The sequence below is a fragment of the Condylura cristata genome, unplaced genomic scaffold (genome assembly GCF_000260355.1).
Source record: "Condylura cristata isolate star-nosed mole 26May11 unplaced genomic scaffold, ConCri1.0 scaffold00017, whole genome shotgun sequence".
Taxonomy (NCBI): domain Eukaryota; kingdom Metazoa; phylum Chordata; class Mammalia; order Eulipotyphla; family Talpidae; genus Condylura; species Condylura cristata.
This window is the reverse complement of record NW_004567118.1, coordinates 27715184-27734159: the sequence shown is the minus strand read 5'-3', so window position 1 is coordinate 27734159 and position 18976 is coordinate 27715184. Positions and strand designations below refer to the sequence as shown.

Here is an 18976-nt window from a genome sequence, read left to right as displayed (position 1 = left end):
ATAATGATGAACAGTTATATACCAGAAACATTTTGTGGGGGTGCAATAGGGAATGGGATCAAAAACAACAGGGTGAGGGTAATGCACTGGACTATGGTGATGGCACATGGGTGATTTGGTGATGCGAAGCCTAAGGGGATTGCAAATGAGATGGAAAAATGCACAAAATGATGTAAAAATAAACTATTTAAAAAAAATTGTTCCCATTCTGGGTTTACATAAGTTTGCTTGGGATATCAATCTGCAGTGGAAGATGGGTTTTGTTATGATTTCTGGCTGTCTGGGTCAACCTCCATTTCCATTTTGAAGGCATTCCCTTAAAACTCTAGGAAGGAGGCAGTGCTTTTGACTTAGGATGCTGCCACCACTGAGTTCCTCTTCCCGGGTCTGCAGCCAGGAGAGTTCAGCTCTCCTCCTCTGACCAAGAAAGGCAGTGAAGGGCAGTGGTGTCACTCAGCAACTCTGGCTTTGGCTTCCTGACCTCACCCCCCGTGTCCAGGGATGCTATTCTGCCCTCTGGCTCCCCAACTCACTGTCCCTTCTCTAGGCCTCAAACAACATCCCAAACAGGGTCCTGCGATTACAAAGCAGCTGAAGCCAATCCCTGATTTTATTCGTGGAAGCAACCCATAGCCTATATGACAGAAAATCCTAAATATGGGGAAAAGCTGTGTGCATCTAATGCAGCATTATTTATATAGCACATGTGGGAAAAACCTAAAATCCCTAAACAGGAGTAAATTAATGGTGATACATCTATTTGACAGAATGATACCAGAAGAAAAATATGTTTATAATGAAATGTTACAAAACAGAAGGGTTTATAAATACGGTATTTTTGTTGTCTTACAAATCATTATTTGCAAGGGGGAAAAAAATGACTGGCAATACAAAATACTAAAAGTAGTATTTTTCCCTTAAATATGTTAATTTTTAAATTATAGACATGCTATAAAAAAATTCTAAAGATACACACACACACTGATTGGACCCTCCCTTGTGGCACAAGGGGTTAAGTCTCAGAGCCATGAAGCTACTCGCAGCCACTGCAGCGTAAGTTCAATCTCCAGCCAGGGAGCTGACTCACAAGGTACAGTAGAACTCTCCTGTCTCACCCACTGCTCCACTCAGCAGTGTATTTCAGTAGATCTGCCTGTTCTGCCCCCCACTTTGTCTTAAGTGAACCCTCTCACCTGCCCCAGCACCTCTGGCCTGTACCCCAATTCTTATATATATATAAATAAATAAAGCTTTAAAAAACAAAACACTGATCATCTCTCTCAGCACACAGCTCCATGCGCAGCCATGTCAAGGACAAATGCTGTTGAATGCAGGCATTATGGTCCGTGGAATACTTCTAACTACGCACATGGCTCCTCCCATCTCCCCTGCCTCCCTCTCTCCTTCCCATCTCTCCTTTCAATGGGGTCACACCATGTACATCCTGCTTATTTTGGGTTTTCACTTTACCGTATCTAGTAGTTTTTCTTGCTCATTCCTTAGGTCTGTGCTCCTAGGCTGTGTCCTCATGGAAGCTGCTGAGCCCTAGACTGATGCAGACTTTCTGGCCTGTAAAGCCCAGAGTCCTGAGTGACTCACACCTCTCCCACACTCAAGTTGTGAGGGTGGGAATTGTGCTGTGTCTAACTTTCAGCTCTGGTGCCTGGCATATAGATGGTGCCCAGGACTTATGTTGGTATGAGAGAAGAAAAGAATGACTGTGGCAGCAATATGTTTGGGAACAAGATCGCTTTCAAGGCAAACACACTATTAGTGCAAGACCGGGCATTTCTCTGGAACATGATTGACAGATAGATGGGTCACAGAGACACACACAGGCATGAAAAGATAAAGGCAGCTCGGGAGTTCAAATAGATGACCTCAACAAAGAATAAGAGAAAGACGAAAACAGCTAACAAGAATATTCTTGATAAACAGTAAGATAAAACATTGACAGTTATTCTACTGCTCCAGATTGTGTTTCTAGTAGTTTTAAAAATAATTACCTAATAGCTTAAACTGTCTCTCAGGTCTGCTAAATAAACTAGACAACTTAAAACTGCGCCTCTTCCCTATGTTATACTAGGCCTAAAAGAGTAGGCTAAGAGAAGTATGCTCCATGCTAAGCAAAGGAAAGGCAATCACCACTGCACAGTGCCCTCCGTCCCATTCATTACGTCATGACTGCTGAAGGACTTCTGCCACCGCATTCTAACTTCCAAGTTTTTTCTTTTTAAATATCAACTCCATGTTTAATCAAATGAAGGTACCACCTTCCCAGCACTAGAATATCCTTGCATGATTTGTATCATCCCTGTTCTCCACACAAGTCCTTCTATGCTGGCTCCAACAGAGGTGAGAACTCTGGGTCTTATCGAGTAAGGATGTTCTTGGCAACCACTTTCACGTTACATCTTAACATAGCCGGTGTTTTATCAAGGACTTCCTAGAACCAGTCTCTAACTATGCCACCCAACTTGTTCTCCTTCAGTCTGCAGAATAACCATGTGCTAGAAACCATGACCCTCACTTTATAAAGAAGAAAGTTGAGCCAGGGCAAGCAGCCCTCCAAGTCACGCAGGTGGTAACTGATGGAGCCACTGGCTGTGTAGACGCCTAGCCACTGCTCCGCCTCCTGCAGCAGAGCACGTTCCATGGAGCTGAAGACAAATCCAGCGATTCCAAGTTGGGAGAGTGTTAATGCAACGCCAGTTGAGCTGATTTCTAACCACATTACTAAAACGTTGCTAAAATCACAATGAATGTGCTTGGACAACATTACGTAATAGTCAATATGCTGAGAAGCAACACTGTCCCTCAAGCCGAGTCATTCAGAATTCTCAGTCTGGCCTTTCACAATTGGCTCTGTCCGTCAGACTCAGACGAGGCTCTAGTTTGAATTCTAATGAGGAGTAGGAACACTGAATATTTAAACTGCAATTACAAAGATCCTGCTTTTATGCAGATGTCCTAAATACAAGTAAGAGAACCGAGAATACACATAGGTACTAATGGAAAATACCAGTCGAATTTGCCTTTAGAAGTTGGAAGAAAATCAATACTGTTTTCCACTTGATGCTATTATTGGGGTGGGCAAAGAAAGGGAGGAAAAACCACACAATCTCAGTAAAAATTTTAAAGCCCAGGCTCCTGAGTGAAAGGTTCACAAAGAGGTGCTTGAATCCTTTGTTAACAACTGAACAAACAAATTCATCACCAGGCCCTTCTGTGTGGCCCCTCTGCAATATGGTCTGTACTTATAACTAGAAATTTCTTCACTGCAAGGAAGATATGCTGAGGGTAGGGAAACAAAAGACCATTTCACGGTTCACAACCTATTTTTTGCACTCTCTTAAGTGAAATGATGATGTGCCAGCTGTGGCTCACTTGAGTCCTCTTAGCTAAAACAGTGAGAGTCCCGTGGACAGTAACCAAGATACACTTGGAGGAGTAGTTAATTCCTACCCCCGGAACAGTTAAATCATACCTTGCTTGCAGCTTAACTTCTGTGGCATTTGGATATCCTTTGGTACATGCTTTTATGAAAAGGAAATATGATGGGATTTCCCCTCGCCTCCCCCCCCCCATCTGTCCTCTGGGTGCTTCTCTTCTGCTGGTACCAAATATGTCTGCTGAGTTTTGAATTTCAGGGTTTTCTTTTTATACCTAAACATTTGATTTGGTCCCTTTTCCAGTTTTTTCTATTATTTTTTATAATTTCCTATTCTCTGAAGATACTTTCAAGCTTGATTTCTAACTGTAATAAGCATAACTGATCTTATATGCATGTCTGTGCAGACTGGCTTCTGTGGTCTGTTACTGATCCTTGCTCAGGTGGTACGTATGCTAGGTTTCCATATATACTAGGTGATCTTTGACTGTGTGCTGGTCACTGGCCTGCAAAGTTTTGGTTGATTCCTAGAGAACTGGGATAAATATGCCTTCCCCTCCAAGAGGCATTTCACCATTTGGCAGGCTAGAGCTTTAACAGGTAAGTGTGCCTGAAACCCAATTCAGGGGATGAGTTTTCCTGAGTACAATTAGCCAAAAGTAAAGCTTCATAGGGGCTTTTCTCTGCCCACAATTTGTCACCATCTATCACTTTTTCCTTTATTTTTCTTTTCCTATTCTGCTGAGTGCCAAGCCTGCTTTTCCGGCAATCCCTGAGAACAAGTTCAGTTCTGGTTCACTTTCATCCTAAGAGTGCAATTCTGTGGAGAGTGGAGAGCCACTTAAACATGGGAAGGGTCTCCAACTATAGTGGGTCCAGCTGCAGTGGACCCAGGCCTCAACTTCTGCCCTCATCTGTCTGCCTTTCTCAGGCTGTGGAGGTCATGACTGCTGGCTGCAACTACTGTGCTTTATCACATTAAAGAAAAAGAAACTACCGAAAACACCTCAGAATTCGGGTGCTAAAAGCAAAACAAAAGGTCAGGCTAGTGTGGTGGTTATGCAAAACAAAAACAAAAACAACACAGATTGCCTTTTAATTCAGCAACTCCACCTCCAGGAATACATACACACACAAAAACAAGAAGTTGAATGGATACTTGTACACTCAACCTCAGAGCAGCATTATTCACAATAGCCAAAAAGTGGAAACAACCCAGGAGTCCAACCCAGGAGAGATAAACAAAATGTAGTATACATACACATGAAAATATCATTCAGCCTTAAAGAGGGAGGAAATTCCGATGCATGCTACCACAGAGGGGAATAGTGAAGACATTATTCTAAGTAAAATAAGTCAGATATAAGACTACAAATAGTGTGACTGTTTATGTGAGGTGGGCCCAGGTAATCAAATTCAGAGAGAAATAAGTAGCCTGGGGGTGTCAGGGGCTGGGGAGGGAGTTCCTGCTTAATGGGAACAGTGTCAATTTGGGGTGGTTAAGACAATTTTGGAAATAGTGGTGATGGTTACATAACAATGCAAATGTACTTAATGGCACAACTGCACACTTAAAATTAGCTACAAAGACAAATTTTATATGTATATTTTACAATAAAAAAATAAATAAAATAAAAGACCAGGCTAATTGCGCTGAAGATAGCAAGACCTACTCTAAGTCTCACAACATACCCTGGGTTCAAAGGCTTAGAACAGATCAGTGAGAGACTTAGAAGGTAATTTCTGGGTTTCATGGATACAAGTCCAACTTAGTTATAGCTTTGGAGGCCACACACACGGTAAACCATCAATATACAAAAAGTACAATGCATGTATGATTGCAATATCCCTTTAAAACATAAGACCACAAAAAAATTCTTTTAAAGGTATCAGGCATGAGAAATGGCATAAAGATGGTTTTTTGGGTGTTGACCCACTATAGAAATACAAATAGTTATTATGTAACTATTAGGGAAAAAATTGGATAGGAGGAAAAATTCTCTTTAAAGTATTTCCATTAAAAGAATAAAGAATTTCTCCTTTCAGTACTTTTCAATATAGCTGTATTGTTGTATTCATTCCTTTGAGTCACTATATCCAACTACATAGTTATAGATACTGTATGTACCTATAACAAAATATAGGTGGGGCATAAGAAGTTTACAGTAAGCATATTTTAAGATACCAAGAGCATTTATGAAAGCATGTATTTTAGTATTTCTAGAAGTCTGATTTTTTTATTAAAAAAAAAGTTAAATGTTTCAGTTCAGAAGATTTTATTGACATTTCTGGGTCTAACTACCAGCACAAGGAAAAATCATAAAATAAAAAATTGGCAACAGCAGAGTTTTTGTGAATGACTGCTGAGGGCTATTATTGCAAATACAAACACCACCTCACCTATGAATATGTTCATTCCAAATTAATGGCAAAATGAGAGTTTAGCACACAGAAAAGATTTGAAAAAAGTTGTCATTTAACTGGGAAGATTCTTCCTCCTCTAGACATATAAATAGCTAATACTTGTTCCTTGATACTATGAGTGAAATGCTGTTAAGTAATGAATACTTGAATTCCATCCTAGCCCAATTCATTCAGATGTCCAGGAGAGGGCCTGGGGATCAGTCATTTAAGAATTGTTTCAGATGATTCTTATCTTGACATGTATATTCCTATTTTATACATCAGGAATTAAGAAGTAAAATGATGTCCAGAGATAACATCACTATGTAAGGGATTTGATCTCAGTCAGGCTTCAGGACCTATGCTCTAAACTGTTTTGCAGTTCGAGTTTCAACAATTTAGCTTGTGACTTAAAAAAAGACACAAAAGACTATCCTAAAAATCCATGAGATTTACTGCTGCCCACCTGCAGAACATCACACAACTTCCCAACACAACTTCCACACTACTATATTTTGTAAGTATACAAAAAGGTTTCTTATTTGAAATAAAAAAGAAAAACGTCATCATACTTCTCCTGTACATATATATATTCACTTCAGTTTAACAAGATTTTGGTATCTTTTAGCATTTTTATTGCTTCACACAATGGATCTGTCTATATTAAAAAAGCAACCAAATCCTTGCAGTAACTAGACAAACGAGGAAACATGAAGCAGAGTAAATGTGTGTGCTAAAGAGGCAGAGCCATGACTGCAGCCATTTCTTACCACAAGATGTTGACTTTCTGTCCACCATATTCACACGCCTGGTTTCGGTGCGAAGCTTCTCATCAGTATTTTCCACCAGGTTGGCAAGGTCATCAATTATTTCTAGAAAGGAAAACAAAGATGCATGGTTAATACTCCAAAAATGCTCTGGTTCACATCACAGTATTCCAGCTATGGTAGTTCTCCCTAGTAATAAATACATCTATCAACTATAGCACATGAAAAGGGAACACACTCAAGTATAATCTTTGAAAACTGCAATTCTGATTCAAAGAAAAAAAAAACTGGTAGCAAAGGAGCAATGTCAAAAATTCAGGACAGAAGGCATGGCCCTATGAAATTATGGCTAGCTGAGTCATGACCTGAGTATAAAGGTGACAGACAACAAAGACAACATCGGGGTAATGGTGTCCATCTTAGGAGAAATGCTTGATGACAAGCAGTCAACCAAGTGGTGATACAGATAAAGCATTCTAAAACGGTGAAGCAGGGGACAAAAATGATGGTAAGGACTGAATCCATTTAAATACTGAGTTGAAAAACATACATGAATTAGGCTAGAGAAAGACATGAATGTTATAAACAATGACAATATAATTATAACAGTTGGGGAGGAGGAAGGTGAAAAGAAGTTGAAGGTGTCCAGGACGTTAAAAAGTAAAATACAGAAACTTGCAGCTTGATAAAAATCACCAAAGGAGCAATGTTTTATATAATCTTTCAGTTAGCCTTAGTAATTTTAATAATTACTTTTAGTACTTAGTAATTACTATCTCTTGTGATGAGTACTTTATATGACGTTTACCTTTTTTCAGATTTTAAAAATATTAAGTACTTGCCATTTAAAACAGCACATACAGTATGATCTTAATTATGTAAAATTATTCCTATCCATCCACTTATATGCACATTAATACCCCCTTTGTCCTCCAAGATCCCTAATAGACTTGGAACCTCAATAGTATTGAATCCTGTATGTTTTTCTTTCCTACACACACACCCCTTATAATAATCAACTAGGCAAAGTAAGAGATTAACAAAAATAACCCATAATGAAATAGATCGGTTAAAACAATATAATGAAAACTAAATGAATGCCATTTCTCTCAAAGTATGTTACTGTATGTAATATATCCAGCTTGTGGTTGACTGTAGGTAACTGAAATCAAACCTTGGAAAAGGCAGACAACTATACACACCTATATGCATGAATCTGGATAATGTTAATCTAATGATAGTCATGATATCTCTAGGGATACCAGGTGACCTTCCTTTTACTCCCTGTATTGTTTACTGATTCTTATGATGAACATATTTTATCCATTTTGATTCTCTGTCCTTCCCTCCCTCTCTTTCAGTGACTGCTTCAAAGATAGTGCCCAAAGCAAATGGCCATTTTTCTTTAAGAATGAACTAAACAAGAAGTCAAAGGTTTCCAAAGTGGGGTGTGAACTGAGTGCAGAAGCAGAAAAGCAATCTATGTACAAAAAAATAGCATGTGAAAGGCATGAAGAGATGGTGCTCTGTCCTGGCCTTCCTCCAGCACTTCCTCCAGCCTCCCTTTACTTATGGCCCTTACATGTTGTATTCTGATTATTTGTTTACATCTCTTTCTTTTACAAATAGAGTGTGACAGGTACTCACTTTTATTCATCTGTTTCTCCCACCCATCCCTGGGAGAGTGCCTAGTATACAGCAAGATAAAATAAATTCTACAAGATGAAGGCAGTGAATGAATGGCTTCTGAAAGATAAAAGCACTGAGCAATTTCAAAGCACTTTGATGCTTCTTAGAAAAGTGGATTGAAGCCAAATTTGTCAAATATTGTCTATATAACACTTACCTAAAAAATCTTTCACTATTATTTAACAATTCATTCATAACCCTATTCCTTTGTATTCAGTGACATACTCTTCCAGTTTTCCTTCCATCTGTCTATAAGCTCTCAAGAGTCTCCTTTTTTAAAATGCTGGCAACCCCCTGAGTTCTGCATATTTTTACTTTATAATACTAACGCAGTGGTATTATATCTCTGAGTTCACCAATATTTAAAATAAAAACCTGACAAATTTTTGCTCTACAGTGCTCCAAAATTTTTGACACCTAGAGCCAACTACTTACTAATTTCTACTTTAACATTCCTACCAACAAGCTCCTACCTGAATGTCAAGGTCTCTGAACTCTTCATCTTCTTTCAGATTTGATTTCTACATTCCTGGTATCATTTAATGGCACCATTGTTCATCTGCTCACCTACGCTAGCAATCTGAAGAGCTGCTCAGACTCCCTCCCCACCCCCCTTCATTAAGACATTCCATTTATTAGACACAGGGCAATTCTACCTCCCCGGGGTTTCTCAACCCCACCACTTCTCCTGACATGCTACTATTTCTCACAAAATTTTGTCAATGTTTCTCAAATAGTGTTCTAATATACCTTACTACTTGTAGTCCTGAATTTTTTTAATCCTATCGCCACACACTAACCAGGAACATACATCTTTTTTTAAGTCACAATGAGAATTTAAATGGCAGTATTTGGCTAGAGACTGCTGGACTGTACAACACAGCTCTAAAGCAATCATTTTTTTTTTTTTAAACCAACACACTCATCACTCTCATGCACACACACCTCCCACTATCACCACCAAGAGGCACAGTTTTAGACAATATCAAGAGGGAATAAAATTAAGTAGAAAAAAATGCACTAACCCCCGAAAAGTAGGGGGGATTGTGGACAGAAACAAAGAACAGATGGAACCAAAAACAAAAACAAGTATCTAGATGCAGACAATCCATTCTATCAGTAGTCACATTAGAATTAAATGGATTAACTCCTCAATTCAAAGAACAATGTCAGACAAGATTGAAAAAATAAAAAGACAATATCATGCTTTCAACAGTAATGCGTTGTACATAAATATAAAGCAAAGAAAGCTGCCATGGCTGCAACAGCATTAGACCAGACAGACTGCAAGTCAAGGAGTATTATTAGAGGTCAAAAGGAACCTTTGTTGTAATGAAAGAATACATGACAAATCCAGAACTTTCCAGTATTTAAAAATTGAGGGCCCTCCCTGGTGGTGCAGTGGGTTAAAGCACAGCACTAAGAAGCTAAAGTCACTTCAGCATGAGTTCAATCTCCGCCCCGAACGTGATCCACATGGCGTGGCAGACCTCTCCTGACCTGTCTCCTTCTTCGTCAGTCTGCCTGTTCTGCTCCCCACTCTGTCCTTGGTGAATCCTCTCACTGCCCCTGTACCTCTAGCCTGTACCCAAGTTCTGTATGCATAAATAAGTAAATCTTTAAAAAAATTAAGGAAATGATCTCTAAACAATCCATAGGACAAAGATGAAATCACAGGAGAAAATACAAAATACATGAACTGAATGGTGACAATCAAAACAAACATTGTAAAATACAATTAAAGCAATGCTGAAAAGGAATTTTATTGCTCTAAACACAAATACTAAGAAAAGTGTAAAATCAATGATCAGAATAAAGAAAATAACCATATGATAATATCAATAACTACAGAAAAAATATGAAAAAATTAATATTCAGGATAAAATTCTTAGCACAGCTGGAATGAAGGGGAAAATTTTCAATCTGGTGAAAGACACGTTTGGGACACCTAGCACTAACATCACACTTCATGGTGAAACACCAACCACTTTTCCTTTGAAGCCTGGAATAAAGCAGATGTCTGCTCTGACAACTTTGAACATTTCATTAGAAGTCTCACATTTAAAAAGGATTTTTGTATAGAAGAACTGGGGTGTAGTGAGAGGATTCATCAGAGACAGAGCAGTGAACAGAACAGGCAATTGAATGAAATATACTGCTTAGGGGAGCAGCCTGCAAGACAGGAGAAGTCTGCTGCACCATGTAGATCAGCTCCCTGGTGGGGGATCAAACAGCCTCAGAAGGCCTGCATGGTGGTAGCATTGATACTTAACCCCTAGGCCACCAGGGAGGCCCCCAGAAGTCTCACATTTTAATAAGGCAAGGGAAAGAACAAAACAGATTTTAAAAGCTATAAGTATGTGTATCTGCTTTAGACACAATTGTATACATAAGAAACTATGGAATCTATTTTAAAGCTGTTAGAATAAGTGAATTTAAAAGCCTGTTGATATTTCAATTAGAAAAAAGAATGACATATTTCTATAGTGACAACTGAAAAGTAAAAGATATCACTTACAGTACCATCAACAATTACATCAAATACTTAGAATAAAACAACAAAAGATACTCAAGACCACTATACTGCAAACTAGAAATCCTAAGTAAACGGAACACTGCACTATGTTGGATTTTAAGACTTAATATTTTAAAGATATCTGTTCATCCTCTTCAGCAGATCTACAGATTCAGTGCAATCCCAAATTACCAGAAAGCTTTTTAAATAAAACTGGTAAGTCAATTCTAAAATCTACATGCAATACAAATGATAATAATCAAAATAATCTTACAAAAAACAAACTTAGAGATATCACACTATGAAAATTTTTAGATTTGTTGTATTTAGAAATCAAGATATTGTGCTATTAGAATAAGGACAGAAAAATAAACCAATGCAACAAAACAGTTCAGAGATAGATGTGTGAGTATGTGAAAGTGTATATACCCTTAATTCTCAACAAAACTGTATCAATGGCAAAGTCAAACAAGGCAAGAAAAATCTTTTCACCAAATGATGCTGGAACAACTCTATGAAAGGAAAAAACCTCTGGGCCCTTTCCTCCTACCATAAACAAAAAAATTTATTTGAGTTGGTTCACAGACCTAAATTGTAAAGCCAAGAACTTTAATGTTTCTTGAAGAAAACATAGAAGAAAATCTTCAAGAACCTAGGGATAGGCAAAAATTTCTTGGACACAGAATATGAAAAGTCTACCCACAAAATAAAAACTGGTCACTAGACTTCACCAATATAAAAAGTTTCGGCTCATCCAAAGATATCATTTTGACAGTACGCCAGAGTAAAAATTTACAGGCTGTATGTATGACAAAATATTTGTATCAAAAATATATAAATTCTACATGTTAACAATGAAAAAGACAACCTGATTTTAAAATAGGCAATAGATTTGAACAGCTGTTTTATAAAAGATATACAAATAGCCAATAAGCACATGAAGGGAGTTCAACACTATTAAAAAGGGACTGAAAATTTAAACTACAATGTTTACTTCACATCCACTAGAATGCTAAAATTAAAGACTGACAATACTGTTAAGGAGGATTTGGAATAGCTAATTGTAGAAATATTTGTGAGTTCTAAACAAGTTGACCATATAGTACCCTATGACCCAAAAATTCCACTCCTAGGTATCCGCCCCCCCACCAAAAAAAGATCTGTACAAAAACTTAGGTAGCTTCATTCATTGGAATTCCAAGCTTTAAAAAAAAAACAAAAAACAAAAAAACCCTGCTATCAATAGGAGACTGAATAAGCAAACTGGGGTATGTCTTTGTAATGACATGCTACTCAGCAATAAAAACTATGAGCTACTTATAAACGCATTAACTATTTAAATCTCAAAACATTTTGTTGGTTAAAGAAAGAAAACTAGAAAGTTTAATATATACTACATGACTTTTCACATATATAAGGAGTATAAAGATTAATCCAATGAGCTAGAAACCACCAAGTATTGCCTGTGGTGGGATTTTTAACTAGAAAGGGAAATGAGGGAACTGGTCACACAGAAGTTAAGATACACAGAAATGAACACTAAAGATCTATATGTCAATTAAACCTCAATTAAATAATGAAAATCAGAAAAAAAGTTAAAGGTTTATACTACTGTGATACCCCACAATTTTCTAGGAAGGAAAGGCAGGCAGGCATGTTTGAAAAGTCAAAGCAAATGACTTAAAATAACACAATTTCAAAGCTGCACGATATGGATCATCTTGCAGGTCCTTCACCTTTCCCAGTACTCCTGGCAGTGGGATGGTTAAGCTTTTGTTGAACATTACCAGTGGCTGGCCACAATGGACACTACTAAGAAAATCAGTCCCATGGCTGAGCTAGAGGATGACTCTGAAAATGAGCTGAAAATATGCAGGCTTTCCACTACCATCTTAGTTATTCCTAGAACAACAATCCCAGTGTTCATTCTTCCACAATTCTTGTATATTTCCACCGTCATCCCTTCTGGGTCATAGGCACTTAGCTCAAAACTTAGCAGATACTCAGAGGAAGTGATTTCTAGGTCTTTGACATCCTGATCCTTTGGGTACTGCATTCAGCCTGAAGTGTGATGCAAGAACTGGTACACACATCATCACTGCAGTTATGTAAAAGTGTTTGTATATCTCATATCCTTTAGGATACTGTGTAACAATAGTTACACTTTGTATGGCTGCTAACATTGTTCTCATGCAAGCAATTATAGTCAGAACTACATGACATTTTAATGTTGCAATATGTAATAAAATTCAAGCTTAATAGATCTGTCATTTTAAGAAAGCCAAGTACAAAATATTCCTTCTTGGACACTAAATATGTCAACTGTTTTTCTGGATAGTTTTTTTTTTTACATTTTCAAATATTCATATTTATAGATAAACAAGAAATGTGTAGATGAGCTAATCAGCCTTCAACACTGAAGGAGTTAATGGTTCAATGCCAAGTCAAACACAAAGCTTCATTTTTGGTTGGTAAGCCTCTTCCTATTTGACTAGTTTGCTTTTGTAAGCTCTATCTTTAATTTATTAAATTATTTAATATTCTATAAAAGAGATGAAGTAAATAATTTAAATATTCCAGTTATCACTTCTATGTGCTCCCTTTTAAGATGTCTTAAAGTATATTTATAATTACAATATATAAGCCCTGTGTTAACATCATATTGCTTGAGTTCTTTCATATTGCTACACATTCTTCAGTCAAAATTTCTAATGGTTACAAAATATTCATCCCATTAAATAAACATTCATTAAAAATAGCCTAGTGGGAAATAGTTGGAATATCTAAGTTTATAAAATAATGAATCAATAAATTCTTTCCATCATTATCAGTTTCCTTCTTTTGTATATTTCACAAATTATGACTATGACACAAGCATGGACTTTGAAACATATTTCCAAACCCACTGTTGGTGGGTTTGCTAAAATTCATTCCACCTGTCAGTTATTATAACCTCAGAAGGTGATTTCTGAGGGCAGGGAGGCTGTGGGAATTCCCATTCTGCAGACCACTAGCTACTAAGGTGGGAATTCCCCTAACCACTGTCTATTTATTACAAGCAAATTAAACACAGGTTTCAGAGGCCAGGTTGAGAAACAACCAGCTGACTCTTTCAGATTCTTGACAGTACAGCTTCCAAACAGAAATTGATATCTTGCTTCCTTGTGTTTGCATTTGGTTTAGAGAAAGATCTCAGATTTCTATCATGTGCGAATTTGACATATTTTCCATTTCAACATACAATGGGAAAAATGAACAATGTAAAACATGACACAAAATTGACAGAATCAAAAGTAGTACAAAATACTATATGGCATCAAAACATCTGATCCAATTATACTTCATAATTATTTTCTACTCTCAATTATAGTCTCAATGAATTCTCCATGAAGGCAGAAAATGTGCTATATTTTTTTCAGATAAGGTCGGTACTTTTTGTACTCATAATCAATGCTGGCAGTTGTACAGTCATTATGTTATTTTTGTCTTTAGCTAATATTGCTAAGAATATCTTGAAGACAAATGTTATATGGTGAATAAAGAGCTGTTCTTGAGGGTACTAATTTAACTCCCTTTATTTCTGACAATGGAAACCATACTTGAAATTCTCGAAGGAAACTAAAAATAGGGTGTGGGAGGTTAAGGGTGTGACCTTTACTACTACTCTCAGAAAAATGTTAAATGGATTGCGGGAAGTCAGAAGCAGAAGAAAGACCAACCTGTGACTCTGCAAAGAAAAGTAGTTACTCCCCACAGAACCCACAGGCGGGGCATTCGGCGGGGAATGCCAGCACACCCAAGCTGGGCCTCTGGAATCACTCAGGCTTCGTGGCCTGAAGAAATCCCCTGGGTAATACCTGCTCCCATTTTCAGACCAGGTGAGCCAGGCTAGGCAGAAAGTTGCTCCCTACCATCAACCCAGATTTTTTTATTATTCCTTCATCCAGGTATAAATATGTGTAACACAGGCCTAAGCTAAGATAGAACCTTCCCAACTTCTAATCACGTATTTCTATGTTAAGAGCAAACTTAACAGGTGCAATTAAATGCTCAAAATGAGGGAACACCTGAAATGAATTCAAAGGAATGTTCTCTCTCCACCTCCTTTGCCCCTTCTGCCCTAGAAAACACAATTCCTTCCTTAACAGAAGAAATTTTGAGAAAACTGGGTTCAAGATTCAAGAGCAAACTAAAATAATGCAACCAGAACAGAGAGACACAAGAAGAGATTACTAGAAAGACTACATTCACTTAGAAACAAAATTGTCAAATAAAATGAAAGCAGTTATAAAATAGGGTTATTGGGGTGCTACAGCTAGTCGAAAGGACTGTGCTTTAGAGAAGGAAGGTCACTGTCTGAGGGTTCTTCACCTGTGAACACAATGTAAGACCACTCAGGTTCAGGGAACAGCAGTGGTGGGGTTTATTTAACAAACAGGAAACAAGTGCCCACCTCTCTCACCCAGATAGTGTCGTCCAGTCCAGAAATCCCAAACAAAAGGTTGCTTATCCAAGACGGCACTGTCCTGTTAATGAGGATCTAGAGCACGTGCCACACCAGCAAGCAGCAGGCCAGGATCTACCTCACAACAGCTGCAGGTGCTCAGAGGTGGGGCCACTGAAATGACACCACAGCAGCCCTCAGGCACAGTCTGAAGGTTGGGATGGAGAGTACCAGACACTGGACCAGATAGTACTGGGAGGAGTGCTGAATGACTGAAAGCTCTCAGAAGAGACCTGGACACAGAATGCCAGTCACAGCTCTTTGTGAGATGCTGACCCATACTGACAACGAACAGCTCTAAGACATCAGGCCTGGGGCGACTGGTGCTCCTTTCAGGTGAAGTCAGAGGTCAGAGGCAGGTGTGGCTGGCCAGGCCTCTGTGAGGCTCTTTGGCTTCTCTTTTCCCCTCAGAGGTTGGCTGCTGGATGCTGCTGCTTTCTTCTCTGGAGGTCAGGAACCAAGTCAGTGAGAGAATGAGAGTACAAGCACCTCTTCTCTGGGGCTGAAATCAAGATTCAGAGTCTTAAGCTGGAGCCTACGCGGCCTTATATCTTCTTTCAGGGTTCCCCACCTACAAGTCTGATTGGACCATTTACCAATCAGCTCATTGCTTGCACCTGATCTATCCGTTCTACAATATCAACGCCAAATCCACGGGCCTCTTTACTATCTGCAGCTGACCCAGTGGGGCTCACATTCCTCCCTGAGGCCTGAACCACAGGCTGCATGCCCTGGGGTAGCGTGGTAGGGGAACTGCTGCTGCCCCCATCATTGATGGCCTCTGCCTGCAGCCTTAGACTAGTGCAGCCACTAGCGATGGTCACTGGGATGGGCAGTGCCCACCACCTATTGCTGCTTGCACTGCCTGCAAACAGTGCTCTGGGGTCATTCTAAAGTGGGGGGTACAGGGGCCGGGGGTCGGGGGAGGGAGGTGTCTCTGGTTTTAGCTAGACTATAAACCAGAACAAACTCAAATCACCTCCCAAATGTCACAGGGAAAGGATAGAGAGGATAAAATATGCAAGGGAAAAAAAATAAGAGGCAGGGATAAAGATCTAGGAAAACAAGGACAAACAGTAACAAACTAAATAGTAAAGAATGAGCTGGAAAAAAAAAACAACACCTAATCTTTACATCAAACTACTCACTGAGTTCTGAATATTAATGGAGAAGGTCTACAAATATCACATGAAATTCCTAAAGCTCAGAATAAAAATGAAAATTGCAAGTTTTCAATTACAGTTGGGAAGAGAGGAAGCTTGTTGGCAAAGGAAGAAAACGTGCCACAGCTACTGTGAGTCACTATAGCTCCAAACTGTCAGAACACAAAATTAGTAAGAGACAGACCAAGTGGAGTAAATGACATACGTAAAACATTCAGTTTAGGAGGGCTAAATGTGCCCTGAGAGCATTGCCCTCCACTGCTCTGTATTCACTACCTAAGGAAGTAATCTGCTGGACTAGCTAACATTTGCAGAAAGTTTGCAGATGTATTCAAAGAAAAATACAAATGATGTGTAAAATCAAGCAGTGACATGTGCATAGCTAAGTGCTTATATTCTCTCTAACTTAGAAATATGTATGCACACACTGTAGGGGAATGGACTGATCAGGTGTCTTTACTACTAGCCTCTGTGGCTATCACCTGAGGCCTTGATCATGTTAATGCCGAAGGCGCTTGGGGCTTGGGCGTGGGGCACGTGTGCCTGATTGTGGACACACGGAGAATGGGTACCTGGGCACGCATAAGTGTGCCCACCTGAGCTTAGCGGATGTAAGGGTGGTGTCACTCAGAGAAAGATGGCTGTGAGTGATGAGCCTCTGGACTGCAGAGAGACAAGACTTCATGAGAATGCCAGGGAGAGCCTAGAGAAAAAAGGAATAAAGATTCGTGGGGGTACTGGGGGGCTCAGTTGCCTGCCTGCCTCCCCCAGCCCGTGCCTGCCTTCTTGCATGCCAGCCTTCCTGCCTAGTGTGCTTGTGTACCTGGGTCCCTGAGAACATAAAGGCTGAAAAATTCACTGAGGTCTCTGGAACTCTCCTTCCATATGTTCAAATCTATACTGAACCTGCCCTGTGCTTGCTTGTACTACCATATACATCCACACACATATACATGATTCTCTCGTAGAAAAATATTTTGGCGGCAAATAACAAAACATTCCCCCCCAAGTATGTGTGTATACAACACATATAGCATTCCTAGAAAAAAGGAAGTATTTTCAAATGATCAAGAGTAAATGGGAAAAAGGAAATAGATTGACTGAATGATGGTGTGATAATACAAAATATGCAATAATTTATGGTTAGTGATGAATCCATTAAATACAATAGTGAAATGATACTAAAATTTTAACCTTTTTAATAACAAAACTTACATGTACAAAAGTTAATGTACAGAAAATATATGCATAGTTTGAGAAATTATCACAATTTGTTGTGATAGTTTTAAATGAAGACTCATTTAAATTATCACCAAGGTGAAGAACAAACTAGAAAAACCTCAGCATCCCTCCTTCCCTTCCACTGCTATGCCCCACTTAAACACTTCCTCCTACTCTTCTTTCAAATTATATACCATTCTGACTTTCCATATAACTTCCATGCTTTTTATACAGTTTTATCACCCATAAAAAGTCAAAGATTCACACCAGTTTTCAACTAGCTATGTAATGATTCATTCAGGTAGGGATCATCAATTGATGCTTGAAATACTGGGTGAAGAGTTTCTGGCAACAAGAATATAGCCTCAAAGTATTGCCCTATGGACCCTTAGTTACAGAACTAAAACAGGTAACTTTACTCAAAAACTGGCAGATATCATCTTAACCAAGAGAACAAACTTAACAGCAACCAATAATGGAATAAACTGTCATCCTAGGTCTTTTGAAGTAATGTAATGAAAATATACAACCTTACTTACTTGGTCCTTCCCCTCCCCCCCAAAATGTTTAGCTTAAACATAATCATAAGACAAATCACACTGTGGAAATCCTACTAGACCATGGGCATTGAATCTGAAAACCATCAATGACCAAAAAATAAAAGTGGGGAGTGGGGGTTGGTGTTCTAAATTAAAGAATATAAGAGATACGACAACTAAATGTAAGGTTTAAACTTTGGGGCAATCCCTCAAAGACAGAAAGTGATTAAATGATATTGGGATAACTGGAGACATTTCATATGGCCTCTGATTAAGCAATATTACCACATGAGAGTTAAATTTGTTAGATATATTAATAATGTACTAAGTTGGGAGAACAAGCTTGTTCTTGAGACATCCTCACTTTTAAATAATTAGGGGGTGGTGGAAACAGTATATACCCATAAAGAAAGCATAAGCCATTGTGCAAAAATGGTAATAACTGGAAAATTCAGATGAAGGGTAGTTAGGCATGCCTTCACTTTTCTGTGGGTGTGAGGGAAGTTGAGATAAAAAGTCAAAAAGGGGTGGGGCAAAGACTTAGAATGGATTCAAGAAAGTAAAAAGAAACTCTCTTAAATGTGGGTTGGAAATATACAGCAGTGTGAGAAACTAAGTCCCCCAGATTTTACACTGAAGGACCGAAAAGGGATCTCTAGTGGAGCAAAAGAACCAAGAAGATCATGAAGAGGAGTTGCTTAGGAAAGAAGCGCCTTACAGTTGTTTATGAAATCTAGGACTTAACCCTCAGTTGTGCATCCACAGAGATGAACTACAGGACAGA

At 38.7% G+C, this 18976-nt stretch overlaps 1 protein-coding gene across 2 annotated transcripts in view; it reads right to left on the bottom strand.

The window, feature by feature from the left end:
* STX8 (syntaxin 8) overlaps positions 1-18976 on the bottom strand; it is a 218605-nt gene that overhangs the window by 78889 nt on the left and 120740 nt on the right. For both annotated transcript variants that reach the window (XM_012726710.1, XM_012726711.1), the window contains exon 7: positions 6565-6666. In XM_012726710.1, coding sequence (XP_012582164.1) covers positions 6565-6666 — 102 coding nt within the window. The remainder of the gene's footprint in view (positions 1-6564; positions 6667-18976) is intronic.